The 25246-nt window shown below is 40.9% G+C and overlaps 1 protein-coding gene across 3 annotated transcripts in view; it reads right to left on the bottom strand.

The window, feature by feature from the left end:
* AGBL1 (AGBL carboxypeptidase 1) overlaps nucleotides 1-25246 on the bottom strand; it is a 716025-nt gene that overhangs the window by 532152 nt on the left and 158627 nt on the right. For all 3 annotated transcript variants that reach the window (XM_041753742.1, XM_041753740.1, XM_041753741.1), the window contains exons 10-16: nucleotides 23150-23266; nucleotides 21503-22083; nucleotides 19917-20000; nucleotides 19598-19684; nucleotides 16585-16733; nucleotides 15025-15112; nucleotides 6886-7030 (exon numbers count right to left, since the gene is read on the bottom strand). In XM_041753742.1, coding sequence (XP_041609676.1) covers nucleotides 6886-7030; nucleotides 15025-15112; nucleotides 16585-16733; nucleotides 19598-19684; nucleotides 19917-20000; nucleotides 21503-22083; nucleotides 23150-23266 — 1251 coding nt within the window. The remainder of the gene's footprint in view (nucleotides 1-6885; nucleotides 7031-15024; nucleotides 15113-16584; nucleotides 16734-19597; nucleotides 19685-19916; nucleotides 20001-21502; nucleotides 22084-23149; nucleotides 23267-25246) is intronic.

Raw genomic sequence — 25246 nt, 5'->3', positions numbered from 1 at the left:
TATAGAATATGCTTTGGAATATGCAATCTTTGCTGAATTGTTTCTATGAGGATTTTTTTTTTTTCCATCAGAATCATTCATTTGACATTTCATTATGGCTGCAAGGTCCCTTATGGGATGGGTGGGAGCTGTGCGAGCCTTCTTAACAGAAGCGCTGGCCATCATTTTGTGATGTCACAAGGTTACAAATAGGCCATAACTCTTTGGTGTCTGATGCCAAATCAAAAAAATAAAAAATAAAACCTAGCTTTTATAAATGATATGTAGAAAGCAGATTCAGTCTACTGCAGAAGTCATCAAACATAATTAAGTACAAGAGAAAAAAGTCAAAAGAAACAAAACAAAAGCCTCATCGTGCCCATGAACACTGTTCTTCAACCACACTACCTTACAGATGGCAGCTACACTAGTGGTGTGCACCTCATAACATGCAGAGATGTCCAATCACTATGTCACACACCTGAAACGAATGTAACATTGTGCATCAACTCTACTCAACTAAATAAGAAAACATGCCCCCCAGCAGCAAATGTGGGAGGAAGCAAAGTTTCAAAGTTTTCTTCTACTATGAATTCTCTGTTAAAATTTTCAATTATTATATTTTTATGATTAATAATATTACAACCCAATAAATGCCTATCATATTTTAGCTTAAGTTCATTTCTGTAAACTGTACTTGTTCATGCCAACTACCTGCCTACACTCTTCAACAGAATCACTGCCCTGCTCCACCTGCCACCAAATATGCAACACCTCCATCCTTAGGGCATTATCCTGGCTCCAGACATATAGAAGACTTCCAGAAGTAAACCAATGATAAACTTCTGTGGGATTTCCTTTTTTGCAGAAATGAATCTTTGTTGTTCTCTGGAAAACAGTTTTGAGGTGAATGCTCCATCTCCATTTCAGGTCTAGCAGGGCCACGTGTAATTGGACATTGCTGGGATAAATGACGAGAGGAGCAGGCTTCTGAATGCACATGCCAATAACTAAGTATAACCACAGCTCCATAGAAGCCACAGGGGCAGGATTTTTACCATAAAAATGGGAATGAGTTCAAGGCATTATGGGAGCCCCAGGGAGACTGTCGTCTTCTTCTTCTTCTTCTTTCTTCTGGCATTAATCTATTTTATTTTATTTTATTTTTAATAATAAATTTATTTCTTATTGGTGTTCAATTTGCCAACATACAGAATAACACCCAGTGCTCATCCTGTCAAGTGCCCCCCTCAGTGCCCATCACCCATTCACCCCCACCCCCCGCCCTCCTCCCCTTCCATCACCCCTAGTTCGTTTCCCAGAGTTAGGAGTCTTCATGTTCTGTCTCCCTGTCTGGTGCAGACACTCTGGAAAACTGTGTGGAGGTTCCTCAAAGAGTTAAAAATAGACCTGCCCTATGACCCAGCAAATGCACTGCTGGGGATTTACCTCAAAGATGCAGATGCAATGAAACACTGGGACACCTGCACCCCGATGTTTCTAGCAGCAATGTCCACAATAGCCAAACTGTGGAAGGAGCCTCGGTGTCCATCGAAAGATGAATGGATAAAGAAGGTGTGGTCTATGTATACAATGGAATATTACTCAGGCATTGGAAATGACAAATACCCACCATTTGCTTCGACGTGGATGGAACTGGAGGGTATTATGCTGAGTGAAATAAGTCAATCGGAGAAGGACAAACATTATATGGTCTCATTCATTTGGGGAATATAAATAATAGTGAAAGGGAATAGAAGGGAAAGGAGACTGTCTTCTTAAAAGAAAATCCTACCTCTCCACGAAAGATGCCAGGCTGATAAGGAGGCTGCAGCCTCATGAGCACTTCTCCACAGGAGCCTGCTGCCCCCTTTCTCCTCTATCAACTACTATCTTAAAACTTCCAGAAAAGATTTCACTTGACCTCAGCAGGTTACCCCACCAATGGCTATTGATAAAGTGAGAAGCACCTGCACTTAAAATCATTTGTTTATCACTGTTATATCCTAAACTGCTATATTCTCTGTCCCCTTAATTCAGAAGAAAGCTCACCCCTAAGGAGATGGCCTATTTTATTTCTATTCCTCAGCTGTCACTTGAATACACTCATCGGAGACTGGAAGCCTTCTCATCACAAGAAAAGAACAAATGGCACCTATCAGCTAAATAAAAGCCATGGAGCATGCTGCCAGCATGTTCTAATGGGCTCTCTCAAACTACCCCAGTCTGCTAGTCTCACTCTCCCTATATTAAACAGACTTAACTTTAAGAAGGGTGAGAAATTATTCATCTCCAGGTATCTGCTCTTAGATTTGCTGATTAGAAAGAAAAGATGATGTTACTATCATTTTTACATTAAAAATAAATGAAGTTATATCACTGACAACTTGGAAAAGAGAGTAAAAAAATTATTTTCATCAACCACCCTAAGACAACCATCAGTAGCCCTTGTATTTATTTCTTTTAGTCCTTTATTCAGATTTTTTACATGATTTTAATTTTATTATAAGTTACAGAATGAATATGTTTCCATCGGCTCAATGGAGAAAATGATCGCACATCATTATAAAAAAGAGAATAGGGACGCCTAGGTGGCTCAGCGGTTGGGTGTCTGTCTTCAGCTCAGGGCGTGACCCCGGGTCTGGGGATCGAGTCCCACATCGGGCTCCCTGCGAGGAGCCTGCTTCTCTCTCTGCCTGTGTCTCTGTCTCTCTCTCTCTCTCTCTCTCTCTCAAAAATAAATAAATCTTTTTAAAAAAGAGAGAATAAATGCTCTGATGCTTACCATCTAGTATCAATCACTACATGAATACACTTGGCTAACACTTTCCATGTATCATGTAATTTACCTCTCATAACAACCCATATAGTGAACATTTTTATATGTATGCTGAGCCCTTCTAAAAGATCACACAAATGACATTCTAATTTTCTCTTTTCTTTCCTTCTCCCATTCCTTTTTTCTTTCCCTACACTATACTCCATTTCATCTCTGAAGATAATGGTGGGTGCACCTGCCACCATACTTATGTATGTCTGCTCAGAAATCCTGCTCCAACTTTCAGAGCTTTATGTTCCACTGACATACGGACCCTACTTATGATCACTTTTCTTATCTCTTGCCAACTCATACAATTATATGTTCCCAGCAAGACCCTACTTCCTTGCCCTCTAAAATGTCCATTAGAAACTTTCTTGGGGCCCCTTTTTCAACCTTTACTACTGGCCATGTAGGGACAATCCACTATATAATCCAAAGACTTTAAACAAGTATTGCTAACACTTGAACCATCATTGCAATTATTGACAGCTTGATATGGATGGTTAAAATAGAATTCCATTTGCTTGCTTCATAATTATAATAATATTATATTTCTTTCTTTTTGCTTTATTTTAATACTATAATTTGGACAATTATCCAACAGAGTTCCTGGCAAGCATCTGGAAGATATCAATTTGAAAGAACTAAATGCTAATTCTCTGATTATAAGAGAATAATAAAATTTTTAAGTTGCAAAATTGTATTCACGTTGAAAAACATCCAATCCACATGTCCTCCACTATAAAAGTGTCTGTAATTATTAAACATAATCCATATTATAGGAGATTTACAAATTGTGAATTCCACATAGAAATGTATTTTCCACCCCTCAGCATCACCCTCCAAGTAACATGCAGTTAATTCTGCCCTTGGGGTATCATTCACATTTATTTTATCACTGATCTGTTGGAAGAAAAACTGCTTCTCCTTAGGACATGTCCAAAAATAAAAAGAAGTAGTGTGTACAATGGAATGTACTCATTGCATCCAGGATGGAAGAGATTTTTAAGAGAAGTCATAGAGGCAATTATAGTCTTAAACATAGAAAGAACAAAGACTATGCATCACTGGAAATGTAAAATCCAAAACGGACTATATACATCTTTCATTTTCAAGTAACAAATGTCTGTTCTGCTCATTTAGGAGAAACAAAAACATATTCCTTGTCCTTTGTCTCTTTTTCATTAACTCTCCTCAAACTTCCTTGGTGGGAAGAGATTCCTATTCAACAAACTAAGTAGAGGCAATAAGCATTGATTCACCAGATCTCTCCCTCCCTCTTGTGGATACCAGGGAACTCAGAGGGGAGGAGACGCCTCTTTTCTCATTTTTTTTGTCCCTCCTCAAGGCAAAATTATCCCCCCACACACTGACTCTACTGACTCCCAAGTTCTTTGTTGATTGGAAATTTCAGACCCTGTGGTCTGACAAGAGCACAAAAGGTAAGTGGATCCCAGAGGCATAAGCTGTGATGGACAGTAGCTATGACAACTTTAACCCACTATTTAGAGGCACATGCAGCCAGCCACCAAGCTCTGTGGTTGTATAATCTCTGATAGTTGGCTGAAGTCATCCACCTGTGGTGTTTATCCGTAATACTGAGTGCCACAGATATGGATGGTTCAGCTGGATAGTGTTCCCCAAAGACAACTTCATTCTTTTCTTTGCTTTAATTGTTTATCTAAATTAAATTTAGTTAACCTATAGTATATTATTAGTTTCAGGGGTAAATTTAGTGATTCATCAGTTGCATGTAACACCTAGTGCTCATTACATCACATACCCTCCTTAATGCCCATCACCTAGTTACCCTTCCCCAGACCCACCTCCCGTCCAGCCACGGTCAGTTTGTTTCTTAGAGTTAAGAATATACAATGGAATATTACTTGGCCATCAAAAAGAATGAAATCTTGCCATTTGCAACAATGTGAATGGAGCTAGATATGACGCTAAATGAAATCAGTCAGAGAAAGACAAATACTGTAAGATTTCACTCATAGCTGGAATTTAAGAAACAGAACAGATGAGCACAGGGGAATGGAAAAAAAATAAGATAAGCACAGAGAGGGAGCCAAACACAATCCCATTCATACCCCTGGATGCACTGATTGATTCTTGCAGGGTACCTGCAAGTTGTTTCAAAGTCTGAAACTTTTTCAGCCAGGGCTTGACTGCATCTGGCTTCTTTTTTTAAGTTTCAGACTTTGAAACTGCTTGTAGGCACTTCACAAGAACCTGGCAAAGCATCCCAGGATAAGAATGGGACTGTGTTTGGAGAACAACACTATCCTGCTGAACCACATCCATGGCACTCAGTGTTACAGACAAAAACCATGGGTTGATGACTTGAACCCAACCCAATCAGACATTATACAACCATGTAACTTGATACTACAGGTACCTATAAGAGTAGACTGCAGCTATAGTAGCTACTGTATATCACAGCAGGCAAGAACACTGATCTGATCCCAGAGCAGAACTTCTTCTGAATTTTTTTCTACAGAAGAGTAGAAAGGGTGGTACTTCAAAGGCTGGTGCTCTGTTCCCTGCTTGGCCACTAGCTAGATGCAACGTTCTAGTCCTCAGTGTTTGCATCTGTAAATGATGAGAGTGAATCAATTTCCTTAACCCCTCTGAGCTCTAAAGTTTTATATTCACTACCACTGAGAATCACATCAGTGTCTAAGATATTCCAACAAGTGAAAAGAACAGAGTCCTGGACCCATGGATCCTTCCCCCAGTGGAAAGGCAAAATACACACACAAAGAGGAGTTTCCCTTCCCCGGTTGACTTTCCACATGTGGTGCTTCTCGAGCAAGACAATAAAGGCAGCTGTTGAAGGGGATCATGAATCTTGCCTGCTCTAGGTCCCTAGAGGCAAAAAAGCATGTTTTATGGCATAGCTCATGATGCACATTTGTTGGATTAACTTTTTGAGATTTCTAACTGTGATACACAAATAATACTAGTTGTGTATCTTTTGCAATCTGGAAAAGAGTTAAAAAAAAAACACCTCTCTTTAGGCAAGACAGCATATGGGGAGTGGGGCAGATGCACTTTCCTGAAGCAGTTAGCCAAGTAGTTTCAGATATACCTTCTCAATGGAGAAAAACTTTCATTTATACCTGAATATTCCTTTTGAAGGCAAGGGACATTCTTGGTTATTACCTTTTCCCACTCCTTATCACAGACTTACAATGAAGATGCTCATCCTTCGGGCTAAGTGAGAGAGACACTCACACATATAGCGCATATTATTATAAATATGCTAATAACATTTTGCATTAACACAGAGGATGACAGTGCTTTACAGAAGATACTTCTAGCTCATTCATCCTCAGGATAGTCATGAAATAGCTAGGAGGAAAGGGATAGTTTGCCAACTTTTCCAAATGACAGGGAACTGCACAGTGTAATCAGTTTGCTCAAATTCATCCAGTGAGGCATTTGCAGGGCCTGAGAGAACACCAGAATGCTAACTTCAGGCTTGGACTGGCTGACTCCATACCCTTCTCCAGAATAGACTGAGGCCCTTGTTTGCAGTGGTTCAGTGTTTACTTATTCCACTCCTCTAGCACACCCTGGATCCTTCTAGCACCTTCCATCTGAGGCCATGAGAAACAATGCTGAGAAAAGCTGAAGTGGATGCCTGCTCATGGGCTTCTGATTCACTCCCTCAATGGGGCAATGCACTTCAAATCTGCCTCTTGGCTGACCTTCGATTTTTACTGCCATTTCAACTACAGAATCTGACTCCAATCTCATGACTTCATGTTTAAGCTTGAGGGCTACTTAAAGACAGAGCCCCTACAAAATGGCTCCACCTTCTCCTCCACTTGACCTGCCAATGCAGAGCACTGCATGCCACTTGGGCCTTCAGAACACCCCTGGTCATGACCCTGCTCTGTCCACAGCAGCAGCTTGCACCCACAGAAAGCTACCACATTGGTAATAGCAAAGCCTGGCTCCCTTAGGAAGGCCACAGTTCCCCACCAGGATGTCAGGGTCTCCTGGCTGTTTCCAGGGAAGCCCCAAAGAGCCCATTCAGCCCGGCCAGGGTGATGACACTGTCCAGAGGACATTACCATGAGGGCTGTGTAGGTGTATGGATAGTGGTAGGCCAGGTAGCAGGCATCCTCACTGTGCGGAAAGGTGACCACAAAGGTGAGGGTGTAAAAACACTTCTCGGATGCTCCCCCCGCAATGGCTGCACTCTGGCGATAATGATTTCTAAAAGAGAAAGGAGAATGGAGAATGAGAGAGAGGTCCCATATGCTCTAAACCTGCCATGTTATATACACCAGCAAAATGACCTTCATCTGAAACTCTATGTGGGTGAAATTTAGAAAACAGGGAAACTGTCAGGTCATAAGCCAAACTAGTAACATTTAGGCAGGTCCATCTGTCTCCTTTTTTTTTTTTTTTTTTTTAATGTGAGAGAAAAAGAGAGCACATGCAAGCAGGGGGAAGGGGGAGAGGGAGAGAGAGAATCTCAAGCAGGCTCCATGCTAGGCTCTGATGCAGAGCTCAATTCCATGACCCTGAGATCACGAACTGAACTCAAGAGTCAGATGTTCAAGTGACTGAGCCACCCAGGTGCTCCAGGTCCACCTGTCTCCTAACTGTGGCGTACATACCATGAGCCTCTCTTTGCTGTGTCTGTGCATGAAGCCTACAGAGTCACTGAGCTAGAAACCAGTCAGACACGTGAATAATTCTGTGTAACCTAAGATGCAATTGCAGACATATACTTTATTACCCAAATGTAGCTTCTCCCAGCCCCTGCCTCTCCCCAGACACCGTAAAAATCTTCCTTTCCCTTCTGCCTGTCAAGTGGCTTTGTTAGTAATCACTACTACTGCATATTGATTTCCAAGTTGACACTTAACCCATGTCACCTTATGTTATCATTGCAACAACCCATTGTGTGGGTAAAGGAACAAAAGCTCAGAAAAATTAATTTGTCAAAGGTCATAAGGCTAAAAAACATGGCCAGTATGGGACTCGAACCCAGACCTGTCATTCTGCAAAGCCTTTGTTCTTTCCACTATACAATACTTGCTTCTCAAAGGAATACATTTGTCACCCCAAATGTGGTTCAGCTTCTTATAGCTTCAGAGTGCACATTTTCCTTTGTCAAAGATGAAGAACCAATTTTGATACTTCAGAGAACAGTATCAAAGTAAATTGCACCCAGAAGTACATTCCGAGCAATATTTTCCCCACACGCTGCCAGTTATGCCCGTGCCTTGCCTGTCAATGCTGTGGCAGCTGTGCAGACTTTCCTGAGAAATGTTATCATCAAGACTGCATTATGATGCAAAATACACGCGGACACCAAAAGATGTAATTCCACCTTTGAACATTTACAATGCTAGCTTACTTGTTTGTGGTGTTTTGGGGTTTTATTGGGGGGAAAGGGTGGGGGAGAGGAAAGAAATAGCAGGTAATGAATCTCTGTTCTTACAAAATGTAAAAAAATACAGATTATTCTTTTCTGCCTTTTGCGACCTGGTACATGCCACCCCCCCACCAAAGCAAAAACCAACCAACCAAACAAACAAACAAACAAAAAAAATCAGGCAAGCAATAAAGGAAGAAACAGAAAAATACTGTCTTGTTTCTTGTGGTTTTGTGGTTTTTCAATATTAATAAAGCTAGGAATGGCAGTCCTACAAACTATGGTCTGACACATTTCCCCTGCCTCAGCTACTGCCAGCACAGCACCCTGGGGCCCTGGTCATTCTAGGGAGAGAGGGATACCCCCTAACAATGTAAGCACCAAGTGATTCTCCCTGTCACTTTTTAGATCACATTAATAGGACCCATTTCCTTTGTGACTCCAGTGCTAGAAACTTCAAAAAGGCATCTTCACCCATAGTGCCATCTGGCTTTTGATACCTAATTGGGTCTACTTTCTCCATATTTCCCCAAAGTTCCGTACTTTCTTTAGAGCTCAGGCTCTGGTTATTAGAAAGTATGTAAAGAAACAGATGGCAGCTCAGAAAGCATACAAGCCACATCTGCTCTACCTTTTATTCTATTTCTGATTTCACTCATAAAAGGCTCCATTACAAATGCTCATCCAGTTTACACCTACCTCAACAGGTACTGGGCAATTATACTACTCTAAAATGATGACCCAAGTGAAATAAAATGAGCCAGTCAAAATGGTCAAGACATTGAGAACCAATCAAAGTGTGCAAGAGCACTTCACCTGTAAACATACACATGGGAGCACACACATGTGCACATCCCATATATGCATAGTCATGAAGGTAAAGGCAGGTGGAAACATACACCTAGTGCCTCTGCATCACCAAGTTCTTCACCCACAGAGTGGACACAGAGTCCTCATCTTTCCTCAGGTATAAAAGATTTCCCTGGGGGCCTGTGGGGGTGCTCTCCTTTGACACTTCCCACTATACCATTAAGTGCACCAAAGTAACATTATGGGGACATTTCCCATCAGCAAATTCAGCCTTACCCCACCAGCCATCAGAATGAGTGAGAAATGAAGAGAAAGCAAGAATGTGAAATCCCCATCCTGATGCTCTTTCTACCATTCAGATCAAACCTGGGAAGAACTCCAGGGAAGAATCAGCTACAGTGAAATGGAAAGAGAAGTAAAATAAGAGGATTCTTAGCTTTTGGACTTCTATGGATCCACGTTCTAGTGATTTAAGGGAAATGTTAAGAATTTGAATGGCAGTTTTGGCTGTATGAAATCCACCTTCTCACAACCCCAATACACACACACACACACACACACACACACACATACACACACTATAGCTTGGTAGGCAAGAATCTTGTGGGAAAGACTAAAAGCTGCTCACTGATTAGCTAGCCCTCCCCAGGATGGTTGTGGACTGCTGGGATTTGAGAAAAAAAAATGAATATCACCTCGTTTATGATGAGTTTCTGCTAAAGAAGATTTCATCACAATCCTAGTCTGAGGCCAAAACTCCAGCTAAGCCTAAAGCAAACATTAAGCTTCCCCAATGGAGTCTCCTGGGGGCCATGCAGGAAAATCCAGATGACTCTACCAATAGCCAAAACCTTCCTCTTCAGGGACACTTTGCCAAGATCACCTTCTTCAAAACGGAAAGTTCAATAAATCCTTAAAGTAAAACCCTTGACTTGCAACAATTCAATTTGTCCACAATAAAGTTATATTATAATAACAAGTTATTTTGTTTCCCTAATTATGATGTGAGAATTCTGAGGGATGTTTGCAAGGCGGTAACATTCATCTCTTTATATTTTAAGTGGTTCTCATGTTCCTCCTTTGTACTGAAAACCTTTTCCTTTTCCTCCATTCAGACAGTTCCTTCTTCCTTCAAGCCTCAACCCAAAAGTTTCCTCTTCCAGGAAGCCTTCTCTGATATTTGTTCTTTGGCATAGTTGTTACTACACTCTGTCTCTACCTCACTGCTAACCCTTTTATGACAAGGATTATGCTTATTTTTCTATGTGTCTTCATGCTTGGTACAGTAGCTGGACTTAGCAGCTGTTCAGTTAAAGTCGTAGAATAAATGGACCTATAAGACTCCAAGAATAGTAATTAGAACATCTAAAGTATTCCACCTCTAATCCTACTGATATCTTTTTAAGGTTAGGTATTACTGTACACACTCCACAGATGGGGAAATTGAGGATCATAGACATGAAGCATCTTGAGCAATTCTACACAGCAAGCAGGACTCAACCTCACAAATGGGCTTACTCCAAAACCAAGATTTCTTTTACTGTATCACCTGTCTCTTGGAAATCCGTAAGAAAATGAGAAGTCTTTTGGCCCGATGCAGCAAGTACAAATGCAAAGTTTTGGTCTCCATAAATCAGGGCTGCTTATAAATTTAAAGTTTAAAGTAACAGAAGGAATATAACATGAAATAGATGACAGCTCGTGAAAATGAAACATTTCACTGATTCTTTACATCATTTGTGCCACTAAGAAGTTTCTACTGGTTATGGATAATTGCTGACATTCACTGAACATCTACTATACTAGACACTGCACTCCATTTTATACCTGCTTTTCCTTATTTCATTATTCCATTATTGTCTTCATTTTACGATGAGGAAATCAGAGGTCGAGATTGGAATAATCTGCCCAAGGCCGCACCACTGATGAGTGGTAGATATTTGATTCTAAGAACTTTCTCTTCTTGATCTGCTCTTCTAAATGGATAACGAGCCTGGTGAAGATCAAATACATTCTCACATTTGCTGGATCCTGGACAGGTCATGTTGGGTCAAAGATGACCCAGGGTTGAATAGAGGCAGCAGCTTCCAGTTAAAAGGCTCCCTCCCCTTCACTTTTCCATTCCCTGAATCATTTGTCTTAGGAATGATCTGTACTTTTATAATCATAAAGCCTTCAATGAAGCAAGTAGCAAAGTACACAAATGCATAGTTATGAACTCAATCTATTTCCATTTGCACTTAAAAATATGCTAGGAATTTTTTTTTTCTGTGGGTGCATGAAATAAGCAAATGCCAAGATAGAGAGTGAAGTAGATAATATTATAATGACCCGGCTCTGTTTAACAAGGGTGCATCATTTCACTTAACAGGGTCTAATAAGGCAGAGCAGCCACGCCACCGGGCTTCCCTGTGTCTGCAGCGTTACTAATATTCTATACAACTCCAGATCTCCCTCCTGAGATCCCTCGGAAGGATGCATGATGGCAGAGCTCGTGTATGACATTCATCTTCATGAGTGAGCTGTTCCATCTCCTCTCACGAGCGGAGATAAATGTCAGAAGAGATCAGCCGTTGTGTATTACATGGCCACTCTGAGCATGCAGCTTCCCTCCCTCTGCCCTTCAGCAGCAAAATTACTTTAGACCAGAGCTGGGAAAGGATTTGAAAAGGTGTGAGGCTGTGTACGTTAGAGGGAGACGCAGGCCGCGGGGAAGTAAATAAAGCAGAAACAGAAACTGTCCTTGCTTACTCTTATGAGAGGCATGGAAAAATGAGTCTACTCGTTTATGTGCTTCCCTTCCAAAGATCTCTTTTACCTTCTGGCCTACTGGTCCACAGGTGGGTGGGAAAGGGGGATGGGATGGAGGCAGAGAGGGGGTTCTGGGGGAGGGGCAAGATGGACAACTGGGACAACTGTTCAAAGGTGAAAATACTAGAATTTTTCCTTGAGCATATTATGATCTAAGTACTAAGAAAGAAATTCAGTGGTCTTAAGGTTTAATAGGAGGATTGACACCACTGTGTCATGCCATCCAAGTCAACCTGATGTGATGCATAATTATAAAGGAAAGTGCACTAGAGCGATCTTAACCATTCTTCTCTGCTATTTTCCAGAGCTGGAATATGAACAACACATTACATTTTACATCTCTGGTTTTCATGTGTCAGGAAGTTGAATATCGATTGCTGTATGGGAAGAGATCCACACCTCCCTCATTCTTTTGCTTTTAACTTCTGGCAAGGTAGTTAAGTTTGCAGAAGCCTACTTTAGTGGATTTATAGATTATATTTCCTAAATTAAACTAAACTTCACAATATAGACTATTGGCTGTTGTTGTTGTTTTTAATTCTGCTTAGAAGCCATAGATTGATGATAACATCAAATTTCAAGCACCAAGGACCCCCAAAAATGGAAGAAGGGACGTGGCCTATCTTCTACTTTTCACACTAGCTCTTTCTCAAAGACTCTTATTGTATAAAAACAAGCTAATCAGATCTGGTAGACTAACCAAAATCTTTCAAAATTACACAAAAGGCTATCAACAACTGTATTTTTCATGGGAGACCCTAAGGATACAGAATGTCCTGAGTTATCAATAGAATAAAGACATAACCACTGGGTAGGTATTTACAATCACTATTTGTTCCATCTTTTTTCAGCATGTATAATTTTAACTTTTTGCATGTCATCCAACGTATATATTAGTATAATAATGCATATGTAATGATTAAAACAATTTATGAACAAATCTATATTAGAATTACATGCAAACAGGAAGGAGACCACTTTCTAACTGATGACGATCAGACTCACAAGGCTGTCAACCCATATCCATAACCAATCACTACTGTTGTCTCATTGAAGGAAATGGATATCCCATTTCCCTGAGTGTTTTTCCTCATCTGCCCTTCTGTGTATATACATGTACTCAGGCACAATGAGCACCCTGGCACCCCCTTTAGAACATGGCACTAAATCTGGGAAGTTAATAGCACAATAGAAATACAACTTCTGAGTTTCTGATGACATGCTGAAGACAGAGAAATGGGGAGATAAAGTTCTCTCAAATTAATATGCTGGAGAGAATAAAGGCAGGGATGAAGCAAACACATCTTCTAGAATAGATCAACTCAAAGACTGTGATGGGTAAATGGGGAAAAATATGTTATATAATCTAAGGCATTCTATAGTAGGGAGAAGTGTCCTGAGCTATAGTTTAATAGAGATACACACATCTATCCTGTTGTTAAATCACATTATTGGAAATATGTTAACACAATGTGGTGAGTAATTGTAAAACAAACTACGTTACAATGTAGCAATCTTATCCATTCATCTCTGTTGTATTCATGACTGCAATATGAAAAATGAATTACATTACACATTCATGGTTTTCGTGTTACCCCTCTGTTGCTCTTTAATCACAAAACAATTGTCTTGTTAATGAGTCTAACAGCTATTAACATTAACTTTGGCTTTCCTCAGGCCAAGGCTCTGTTTTTGGATGAGGGGCTTCTTTCTTCCCTCCCTTTTTGGCAGATGTTTTATCTCCTCAAGGCTGATCCTTACTCCCTACCTCCCAGATGAACAGCCTCCAGGGAGAGTTGTACTCCCCTGGGAGAAAATACTGAGTGTTGTGTTTGTCCAATTTCTTACTAAACTCCAGATCCAAGCAGGCAGCAAGCCAGGTCTTTCACGTTTATTTAGGGTGACTATGTTCACAGGACATACCAAGGTTCAAATTTAGGCTTTCACTGTTTTTCCATGCAGTTGTTGGCTTCTACCACTTTGAGATGATTTTTAGTCTAAATCTCTTTAGAACGTGAAAAGATTCTGAGAGTTTCTAGATATGGAGGCCAGAGAGTAATTGCCATAAAAGTGAATGGGAAACCAACAAAATTACACTTTGCTATTGTTCTAAAGAATATAATGAAAATACCACTCAGGTCCATATCCTAATACATCAAGGACTGCAGACTGCCATCTCTTTTATTACAAACTGTAAGTCAGCCCAGATCTGTTTTTAGACCATACTTATCTCTATGGTGGTTTTTTGCCTTTGTGTCTGATAGATAGGAAAGGTCAGGAATTGTGTTGCTCTATCAGTGCTCCTGTACTCAGTCTCAAAAGCCAAAAGGCATGAGAGTATATATTCTCTCTCTTTTTAATCATAATAACAATTGTAAACTCTAGAATGTCTGATAATACTTTTTTAGGGCCCTCTTGTAATATCAGAAGGTGATACGACTTGCTTTATCCAATAAAACAAGTGCTAGCCTATCAGTTTTGATAGAAAACTAGCAATGAGCTAATAATTAATTACATATTTCCTGCTTGTCCTAACAATTCCAATCCTTTTTCTTTCTTATGAATTTGTATTTTATTTTACATCAAAAGAAAGTATACAAATGAACAATTCATGGGTTCAGAATCCATTTCTTTTATCAAAAGATATGGATAATTTGAATTTCATTACAACTTCACAGAATAAATTGATGAAACTGGCTACTGATCAAGGATTGAACATGAATTCTAGAAAGGCTCCCTATTTTATTTTTTTCCAAAACCTCATTTTGCTGTGGAGGAACAGTTGCTTAAGTGTACCTGTCACATATCCACTCCCATCTACTTTGGAAAACTGAAGCACAGGATGAGTAAGAATAGACCAGAACATCTCAGATTTTTTGTTTCCTGACATACATAGAAAGAGGTAAAAATGGAGGCTTGATGAATTAATCACAGGTTGCATCTGTACAAACTCTAATATCCAACAACAAGGTCTAAGGGTTTTGGTGTGTTTACGTGAGGATAGGTCACTTCTCCAAAAATTGAAAAATTTCTTGGGTTCTACTGTAGGTGCCATTTAACATGCTTGCACTTCTGAAGGACAGAGCATTTGTCACCGGGACAGGGACAGATGGCTGAGGTTTTTAAGACCAACATAGAAGAGTAGGAAATTGAGAAAGAATGAAAGATCAGAGAAAAGGAAGCTAGCAACACTCTAACTTACTTGTAATAACAGATTTCATAGCCCATCCGTATCCAGGTGGGTCTGCCAAGAAGAGCCTCCTTCACAGAATACAGAGTTGGCTGCATCCCTGCACAGAACAAAGGCAGGATTAATCACTGGGGGGAGGGGGAGACATCTGGGTGGCTCAGTCAGTAAAGCATCAGGACTCTTGATTTTGGCTCCAGTCATGATCTCAGGGTCGTGAGATGAGATTGGGCCCTGCACTGAGCTTCACACCCAGTGGGGGTCTGCCCGAGATTCTTTTTCCCTCTCTCTGTGCCCCTATACTCCACACCTTAAAAAAAAAAAAGTATTAATTTCTGGGGAAAGAGAAAAGGGAAAGAGAGCTTTCATGAGCTGAATCATAGCCCTCCAAGTATCCAGGTCCTAATCCCTGGAACCTGTGAATGGTGCCTTAGATGGCAAAAGGATTTCATAGATATGATTAAATTAAGGATTTTGAGATGGAGAGATTATCCTGGTGGGCCCTAAATGCAATCACATACCTTCTTATAAGAGGGAGGCAGAGGGAAAAGCAATGTGACTGAAGCAGAGGGAGATTGGGAGATGCTACACTGCCAGCTTTGAAGACAGAGGAAGGGACTATGAACCAAGAGATGCAAGGACCAAAGCTCTCAATGCTGGAAAACAAAAACCAAAGAGAAAATCCCCTAGGTGTTCCAGAGGGAGCATAGCCCTTCCAGCACTTTGGCTGTAGCCCAGTGAAACTGATTTTGGACTTGTAGACTCTAGAATTTTAAGAGAGTACATCTGTCTTGTTTTAAGCCACCAACTTTGTGACAATTTGTTACGACAGCCACACGGAACAAATGCAAGAGTCAGGGTTCATATTTTCTCTTTCTACATTAGTAAGTGTCTATTTAGTCAGTGTAAAATAGAGTCAGTACCCTGTGCTCAGACCTAGAGATATGGGAATATTCATTCCTTACTCAAAGCCACTCAATAAATTAGTATACAATTCAGCAATAACATGCAGAATTTTCCATTCTTGGAAATATTCAAAATAAATGTAGCTGCCAGTCCATTTGTCCCTCAAAATTCTCTTCCAAAATGGCCACAGGGATTCAGGAGAATTTTAACTTTCCCCATATTTTCCTAGAGTGTAAATCAATGTCGTCCAATTGGTTTGTGTTTTTTTTCCTTTCTGGGACAAATAGATCAATATCTTTGCTACTGTGGGATTTAGGAGATGAAGAGAAAGACTGAATGAGAGGTTCTCATGGACCTCAAAAAGTTCAAGGTAGGGCAGGGTAATCAGGAAGCAGGAAGTAATGCTATGGCATGCATGATATTAACATTCTGCGACAGAGGGAGGACTTCCAGCTTGCCTTCAGTGGTGGCAGTTTGCCACAGGTTGGCCACCATCTTGCCACACATGGCAACCAAAGCATCCAGTCCAACTTCACACTCAAACAGGACTTTGGGTAATAAGCCAAGCAATCACAGAGGAGCACCATTCCTGGTGTTAGCCAGAAGATCTAACTTCTAGAACTTCTAAAAGATCTAGAAGATCTTGGGTGTTAGCCCAAGAGCTCATACCGTAATTAAACTGGCTGTTGGGCTTCTCACAGTTGATGATGTTGAAGCGGTAAGGGACGGCAGCTCTCATGCCGCTCACCTTGAAGTAGAACCACTGCTGGTGCTGGCTGCTATTCACATCAGTGTTGACCAGCAAGTCATATTCCCTCCTGCAATGTCAGAAGCAAAATTGGAGGGCCACAAGTCTTTCAGGCAGGTTCCAACACTGAAATCTATACCTCTCAGGTTCCAGATGACAGATCTAAGACCTAGCATGTCAGTTAGCTGGTAAATTACAGTGATTGTGCTCATCTCCCAATATTGGACACACAAGCTATAGAAATTTGGGAAGATGGAAGCAGGTTCTTGGTGTTAGGAGAATCAGTTACACAAACACAGTATATGTTTTTATTAAACTGTGATGAATTCTCTCTCCAGAGAGAAAAATATAAGTGTTCTATATTCCAGAGAAAATTCGATCACATCTGGTTGGGTAGGCCATTACTATTTAATGCGCACATTACTTTTGAGGATCAGTCTCCTCATATGGAAAATGGAAATAGAGTCTAAACTTGCAGTGCTACTTGTAAAAATTAAGTGGTATAGTATATGTAAACTCCCCGCAAAACAACAAATATGAACTAGGCTGGCAATGCTAGAGTTGTGTGTTCATTTTGTAACTTTTTAATTGATTTAATTTTCATGCATTTTAAGTGGACAGCTCAGTGAATTTAAATAAATTCATCTGGATACTCCTGTTTGATCCAGATCAAGGTACAGGACATTTCCAGTGCCCCAGGAGACTCTTGGTGGGACTGCTCTCAGTTACTATCTGCAAAGCTAATCAGTTTTTTTGAGCTGTAGCAACAAAATTAACAATGCAGTTTGGACTTCAACATTATTATCAGTATATTAAATTTTCAAAAATATTATTGCTCCATCCCCTTGGCATGTCTTTGAGTTGCTCCTCTAAAAGGGTCATGTTTTTGCCCTGATCTGTTCACACTCTGCCACTCTGGACCCCTTCCAGTGAGATTTGTGGAAGTGTGGAGCTTTGCAGAAGGCATGTCAGAGCAGAGTAGAGCTACCTGATGGAGGCCCACTGCTCACACTGTTACTCTAAGCATCTCATTTGAAACATTGAGCCCAACATACAATAAATGAAGTGTAATCCACTGAATGATGCTCATAAGGATAAATCCAGAAAGACTATGGCCATCACACTGTCTACTATGCCCACCATCCTCTCCAAAAACTGGCTATAAAAACTCCTTACTTAAAATTAGGTTTGTTTTCTGTCATCTGACTCTGTTACCCTGACTTTAACTAATGGGTTTAGGATTCTACACTCTGGCCAAAGGTAGATATGTGGAGAGAGAGACCAGAGCAAGACCAGTGGTGCAGGCACATCTTGGGCAAACCACTGTCCTCCAAGGAGACTCCTGATTAGGTTTTCTCTCCCAGATCCCTTAAACATGATATAGAGGAAAGAAAGGGTAATAAGAGCAGTCACCATAGCAAGAAGTAGAAGCTGATCTGGCAACAGAAAAAGAAGGTGGCTGAGAAGGAATCCTAATGTAACTGCCTTTCCCATCTTCAGCCCATGTGGTTCAACTTGTATTTGTTTTATATGTCAGGCTTCCTTGAAATATTTCATGTACAAAACAAATAAATGATATCATCAGAGAGGGAGAAAAACTATGAGAGACTCTTAACTATAAGAAACAAACTGATGGAGGGGAAGGAGGTGAGAGGATGGGGTAACTGGGTGATGGGCATGAAGGAGGGCACATGATGTGATAAGCACTGGGTATCATATGCAACTGATAAATTATTGAACACTACATCTGAAATGAATGATGTACTATATGTTGGCACACTGAAATAATTTTTTTTAAATGAAAAAGGATCAAGGCTCGTGTACACCCCCCACCCAAGAAAATAAAAATTCAAAAATGACTCCTCAGATAGATATAAAACAGGCTGACCTATGAAGTTCTGTGCTCTAGTTATGGAGAATATGCATCCCTGAAGACAAGTTAATGTTGACTGAGTGCTTACCATGTGTCAGGTACTATTCTAAGAGCATGATATGTTTTTAGCTAACTCTCCTAAAAAAAAAAAAAAAACTATGATATAGGTGCTATCACTGTCTCCATTTTCTGGGTAAGGAAAAAAGGTCTGGAGAATAGTCAGGTGATTTCTCAAAGTCTTTTGGTGGGAATGGGGTGAGGTTGCCCTGGCATTCTGCTTCCAGAGTCTGTGGCCACCACACCATTAATTGTTCTGGATCACTGTCTTCAGGAGTTCACATGTATAAGATGGATTACAAATCCTGATTTTTGGCATATGAGAAATATAGTCCACACTGGTAAAAGGAAAGAATTATAACATAGCAGTCTCTTCTGCACTAGAAATTTTTGTTTTTCCTCTCCTTTTTTAGTTTGTACAGTCTAAGACTTTCCTTTCCTGTGAAATACTTTTCTATTAACAAGAGGTCATTGAGAGATTCTGGCAGAGAGTCATGGCACTGTACATGCCCTTGAATGAAGAATAACACATCTCTCCAGGGGGAGCCCAGTGTTCTTGCTGACTCCATACACAGCTATGGGAGCAACAGACATGAAAAGGTACAGGACTAGGGGACTTCATATACCCTGCTGCATCAACAGAACCAGCCCTGACGTCAACATAAGTACAAACGTCCCAGTCAAAGGACTCCCACACCCAAGTATGGAGCCATTATTTGGAATATAGGTGCACCCACAACATTAACCTCTAGTTGCCACCTTGCTGTGACATCAGCTAGTGGTCCCCTAGTGGTGTGCTGGTAAATGCTTAACAACGGACTCGGAGAAGAAAACCTTCATTTGTAGTGTTTGCCAGTTCTCAGGGTATAAACACTCCCACCATGCCTGATTTCAAACGACCAATGTGAGACTGCTGTACAGAGAATAGAGAGGAGAGGGGCACCGGAGGAGGAGCTGAGCTCTCCTAAGCTGCCAGGAGCTACCTTTGTGCCTTCCTTACTTACTCACGCACTTGGATGGCTTTGCGAAGATTTCCTGACTCAAACTCGGAGGAAAACCGCAAACAGTCGGAAGCAGTGTCTTGCAAAGACCTGTAATGAAATGGGAAACATGTGAACACATGCATTACTGCTATTCTTGGGCATAGCCTGACATTTCTTTGAGATAAGCTTTTTCTTACAGATCTTCAACATGAATTCTCATCATGTTTTTGAGAGAAGGGATGGATTACTAACATAAAACATTCTTATTCTCATGTCATTAGAGGATATTCCATACTCCACCCCCATCTTCCACATTCCACTGATGCTCAAGACCACCTACCAAGGCTCATCTAAACTGAAGACAACTTTATTTATAACATCACATGGCTGGATAAGCCTTTGGACATCCTCAAATATCTTGATCCTGGAAAGGAAAATTGGAAACATGTTAACAGTTGACCCTAACTCCTTACCCCATTCATCCTATGGTGATCTGGGAAAGGCTTTGGGAGTCATCAGAGAATGATGAGAGAAAAAATAAAAAATGCCCCAACCTGGGGAATAAAAAGTGGAAAAGGTACTGGCTCTCCCTCCTTTTTTTTTTTTTCCTTTATCAAAAAATGAAACTACACGGAGCAGTAGGAATGTAGGAAGAGTGAGGCCAGGTTTTAGTTGGAGGAATTCTGACTTGAAGGAGAATTTGTTTCAAGAGCATTTGGACTAATGGACTCTAAAGGTTTCTGGAAGTGAGAGTAAGGGATCCTTTGCTCTGAGACAGTTTTGAGGGAGACTTTAGGATTGCTGACTGTTATCATCCTCAAGGCCTGGGAGGATTCAGGAAGCCTCTGAACTCCTGGGTCATTTATATGCCTTGGGTTGTGTCATCTCCAGAAAACTAAGGTCAATCCTCTGTCTGAGAAGCACCCATATTCAGGAGATATAAGTAAAAGGTCAGAAGGAAGCCCCAAGGGATCTTTCAGAGTCCCTCCTTGAATTTCCAACCCATGTGTTTTGGGTGGAGTGGGAGAAGGGAAGGGAGGTAGATATGAGGCCTGGACTCAAGGGGAAAATGTTCTGTTAATGTGGGGAGGTATGGCTGGGCCAGCCGTTGGGCCATGTCTCTCAGGAACTTGTAAGGTCTGAGATGTCAGCAGAAGCCCAAGGGGAGCAGCTCTTGGGATCCACTCTCAATTTACTGATTAAATGGAAAATAAGTTAATGAAACTTTCTGGTATACACACTTTGCTCCACTGAATTAGTGCATGCATACTCAATGCTTTGTTTGTTTGTTTTCCAGGGGAATTCATTCTTCCTTGGCTTTAGCAATTTTTATTTGAATCTCACTATGTTGATCCCAACGCAAAGCTTTCTTTCCATCATTCTGGGAATAACCCATCACCCAAAGTTTCTATCCTGGAGAATGTATATTTTCCTTACAATCTTCAGTGGTAAAGCAACCAAGTCAGATTTTATAATGTTGGGACTGTGAGATAGGGGTCCACCACCTCCATTCATTAGCAAGAGACCAGATACGAATTCACTATGAATTGAAAAAAAAAAAAAGAGCAATCCCAAATAATCCACACTTATTTTTGCTGAGAACCTTCCTTTGAGAAATGATTCCAATATTTGGAGAAACCAGGGTATCTTTCCCTGTTATGATCTGTAATGTGTTATGGGATACAGGGTTGCATTAGAATCATAAAGGGGTTCTTCTTCTGGCAACACACGCCTACCACTACCTCCCATTTGGTTCTGACATGTCAGGTGTAGGGAGGCAAGCTTCTGCATTTGGCAAAAGTTTCCCAAAGGATTTTAACATGTTCCTGATGGATTCTCACTTTCCTGAGATAGCAGAACTCTCTGTACAGACCGTTTCACCTATAAAAATATTGAAGAAGAGAAAAAATACGGCTTCCAAATCACCTTTGGACTCCACGTTTGCGTTCCAGCATTGACTGGGCAGAGGGAGGTGGACAGTGACCCCAGAAGTCTGGAAATGCCATCATCTTGAAGTTAGCCACAGATCTGGTTCTTCTGGATTTGGCCATATAAAGATGGGGGTCATGGAAGGGGAGGTGCTTGGGATATGTCTGCAGAATTTTATCTACTACTTCAGCAGTCTCTGTAGGCCTAGCAGAATTGGAAAAGGAGGCACTTATCGATGGGCAGGAAATCGTGTCTATATCCCAAGCATCCTGTTTGAGGGAAACTTGAATGTCAGGAATTTCTTTGCCAGAAGAATCTATCCCAAGACCACTTGATTGCATGTTTTGGTATGCGTTCATCCCAGGGCCTTTTTTGGAGGCTGGATGCATGGTGGACCTCCCCATCTTCACCATGCTCAGAAGGGAAGTCTGGACCGTGTCTTGGCTTTCCTGCCTCCAGGAACTTTGGTCCTTATTCAAACAATGCTGCTTTGGAGAGGTCACAGTCGGAATGTGGGAGTGCTTGGCATCCTGAGTCTCTTCAAAGTGCAAATCATCTCCAGGTTTAGACTCAAGTTCCTTCAGGTTTAAAATGGAAAAGACTATGTCAGTGTTGCCTCCCTGGTAGAAAATACAACTTGACCCCTGACCTCACTTTCTGGGCACAGAGTTATGCATAAATCCTGTGAATTAGGAAGCTTTTTCTAAGGTCAGACAAGGAAAGGCAAAGTTTCAAGAATCAAATAAATGGTAGAATCATAGAAACTCACATTTGGAAGGTGCATTGGGTGGGTCTAGTACTATTCTATATAGCACACAAATGCCCTCTGGAACACCCCAAAAAGTTACAGCCTGCTTGAACAAACTCATTTACAGGGTTTTCATTACACCCCAAGGCAATGTCTTTCATTTGAAGATCATTCTGAATGTTTTTGTTTTTGATTTGTTTTTTAAAGGCTTCCTTACACTGAACTGAAATTTCCTTCCCTGAAATTTTTACCTTCTGGTCCCCTTCGGCCTTTTGAAGTAAAATAGAATATATTGCCTCCCTTCTACATGGGATTTAGCTGGTACCCTTAAATGTGGGCAAATTCATGATATATTAAGAATCCTAAGAAAATAATAGATATCCAAAGTCAGGTCTAAAATCCTGACAACAGCAATAGTAGTAGGAGCAGCAACTAGCCACTATATCACCAGGTGTAAGGTTCTCATTTGTTTCTACTAACAAAATCCCAGAAATTGGACTAGCCACTCTCAGAAAGCCACTTAGTACAACTTTCCCACTGTTCATGGGAACAAGAATTTGATTTTCACTGAATAGTGAAACAGGGGAACAAGAATTTTCATTGCTTTTTCAGGATGTGAGGGCAAGACACTTTGTCAATAGGTGGTGATGTGTACCATTATCCTGCTTCCATCTAGGGGCCAGGTGTCCAACTAGAGGAGCTTTGCAAGCATCCAGTCCAGCCACCTTTTTTACGTTTTGCTTAGCCTTCTGCTTCTCTCTCTCAGAAAGACCCCAGAAGCAGATTGCTAATGATGAGCAATGCTCTCCATCTGGAGACCTCCTGCTTGGCCTCTCCGGTTCTGCAAAGAACCCATCATGCATCACCATGGAGCAGAACCACGGCATATGCCATACCTCGAAGTTGCAGGAGAGCTCAACACACATTGCCTCATACTGCATCAGTTCCTCTTCGGGTCGGTCAAGACCAGGTTTGGATGTCAGCTTGTTCACGTCTGTTTCCAAGTCATCATCCTACAATGGGATATCCAAATATATATATATATATATATATATATATATATATATTACAGTCAAGACAATTACCCTGAGAAGCATCGAGATAAGCTATATATGTGATTTTTCAGAATCATGGGACATGGTTACCTTGACTCCAAATTATACTGCTAGCCTTTGCAAAGGAGAATTTAAGAGGTTGGGTTGTATTTTGTGAATGAAAAGAAAGAAGGTATACAACTTTTCTCAGCATCCATCTCAGGATTTATCAGCCGTCGCCATAAATAACTAATTTATATAAAATTAGTAAAACGCAACATGGAAGAATTCTCTATCTTGCCACAACCACCATCAACATAATTGTAATCACTGTATCTATTCTTCTATCCCCCTTCCCATATAGGCCCCTCAGTATTCTCAAAAACACTAAACAAGCACCTGCCATTTTGGGTATTGAAGAGTTAGTAATAATGGAACAGACAAAGGTAGATGTTCCCATGGAATCTGTCTTCTAGTGAGAGAAGGAAGACAGAAAACAAATGAAGAAAGTCTTTTCCAGTGGTGAAAATGCCATAGAAATACTGAAGTGGGGCAGTGGGATTGTCAATGAGATGGGGAGGCAGTGTGGAAGTTGTTTAGATTGGGTGACCTGAGACCACCTTGCTGAGGAGGTGACATTTTAACCAGAACAGTGGGGAAGAGCAGTAAATGTTGGCTTCCAGTAAGAAAATAGCTGCAGCTCAGAGAATAGGAGGATGATCACAGGAGTCAACATCCAAGAAGAGGACTTAGGCAGAGCCTTCCAGACCTGGGGAGGGGTTTGTCACTTCCCGCTGTCCTTTACCTCTTTGTACATTTACATTCACCCTGTCACTATGGGTCTTTTCTTCATTGGGCTGAATAATCACAGAGCCTTTATTTTTGTTTCTAGATCATCATTTCATGACAGTTTAATGGTGAGGGTGATTCTCCTACCAACACCTCTTATTTTCCACAGATTATAAAGTCTTCAAAGAAAGAACAGTAGGAATCAACCAGTCCAGTCTTCTCATCTTTCCATGTCTCTCTTGGACCCAGTTTCCCTAATGAAGTAGGAGAGAAAAGCCTACTTGTGTATTAGGAGAATATTTGCTTAGTTAAGGAAAAACCTGGTGATTCTGAAGGCCTGGATTAGTCTTCTTTAAGTCCAATAAATATGGACAATAACTGTTTGTATTATCAACCAGGGTATGAGGAGGAAAGAAAATGCAACATTTTGTCCATCTTCTGGAATTTTTCTCCAAACTTTAAATTAAAAGAGAAATAGATTTCATAAGGTTGATTTCATGGTATTTTCAGATACAGTGCACACCAGATCTAAGCTCCTTCACCTGGTTCTAGAGATCCCATCAGTCTTGTCCTTTGCAGTTCTATCTATCAGTTCCTGCTTGCCCCCACCCTCTTGGCTGCAGCCTGAGCTATGCCCCAGAGTGGTACCAATGAAAACACAGTCAGGCTACTGAGAAGAGTCTCCCCGCCAGCAAGTAAGGTTGGTGTGTCTGGAGTGAGGAGCATCAGCTAGCCCATGAGCTGCAGCCTAATGCATTCTACATGTGGCTAGGTAACCTACTTAGCTTTACAGCAAGAGTTGGCTAACTATAACCTACTTTTGATTTTGCAAATAAAGTTTTATTGGAACACAGCCACACCCATTCCTTTATGTATTGTCTGTGATCGGTTTCTCAGTATGACAGCAAAGTGGAGTAGTTGTAACAGAGACCATTTCTGGTCCCCAAAGTTCTGTATCTTGGTCTCTGAATCTCTAGGCACTAAGGTGGGTTCTTCCCTCTTTCTGTATTGCTTATAAATACCATTTATACTTATTCAGGGATGTGCCTGCTTCTGCATCCTCACAGCAACCCAGATAGGCTTCGTCATTTAGGATTCTGGTACCCATCTAATCCAGATCATGATTTCTGGCCCTTCTTCCTATAGTAAGACCCTTTAGATGTTGACTCT

This window comes from Vulpes lagopus, chromosome 4 (assembly GCF_018345385.1).
Source record: "Vulpes lagopus strain Blue_001 chromosome 4, ASM1834538v1, whole genome shotgun sequence".
In the NCBI taxonomy this organism is placed as follows: Eukaryota; Metazoa; Chordata; class Mammalia; order Carnivora; family Canidae; genus Vulpes; species Vulpes lagopus.
This window is presented reverse-complemented; position numbering and strand designations above follow the sequence as displayed.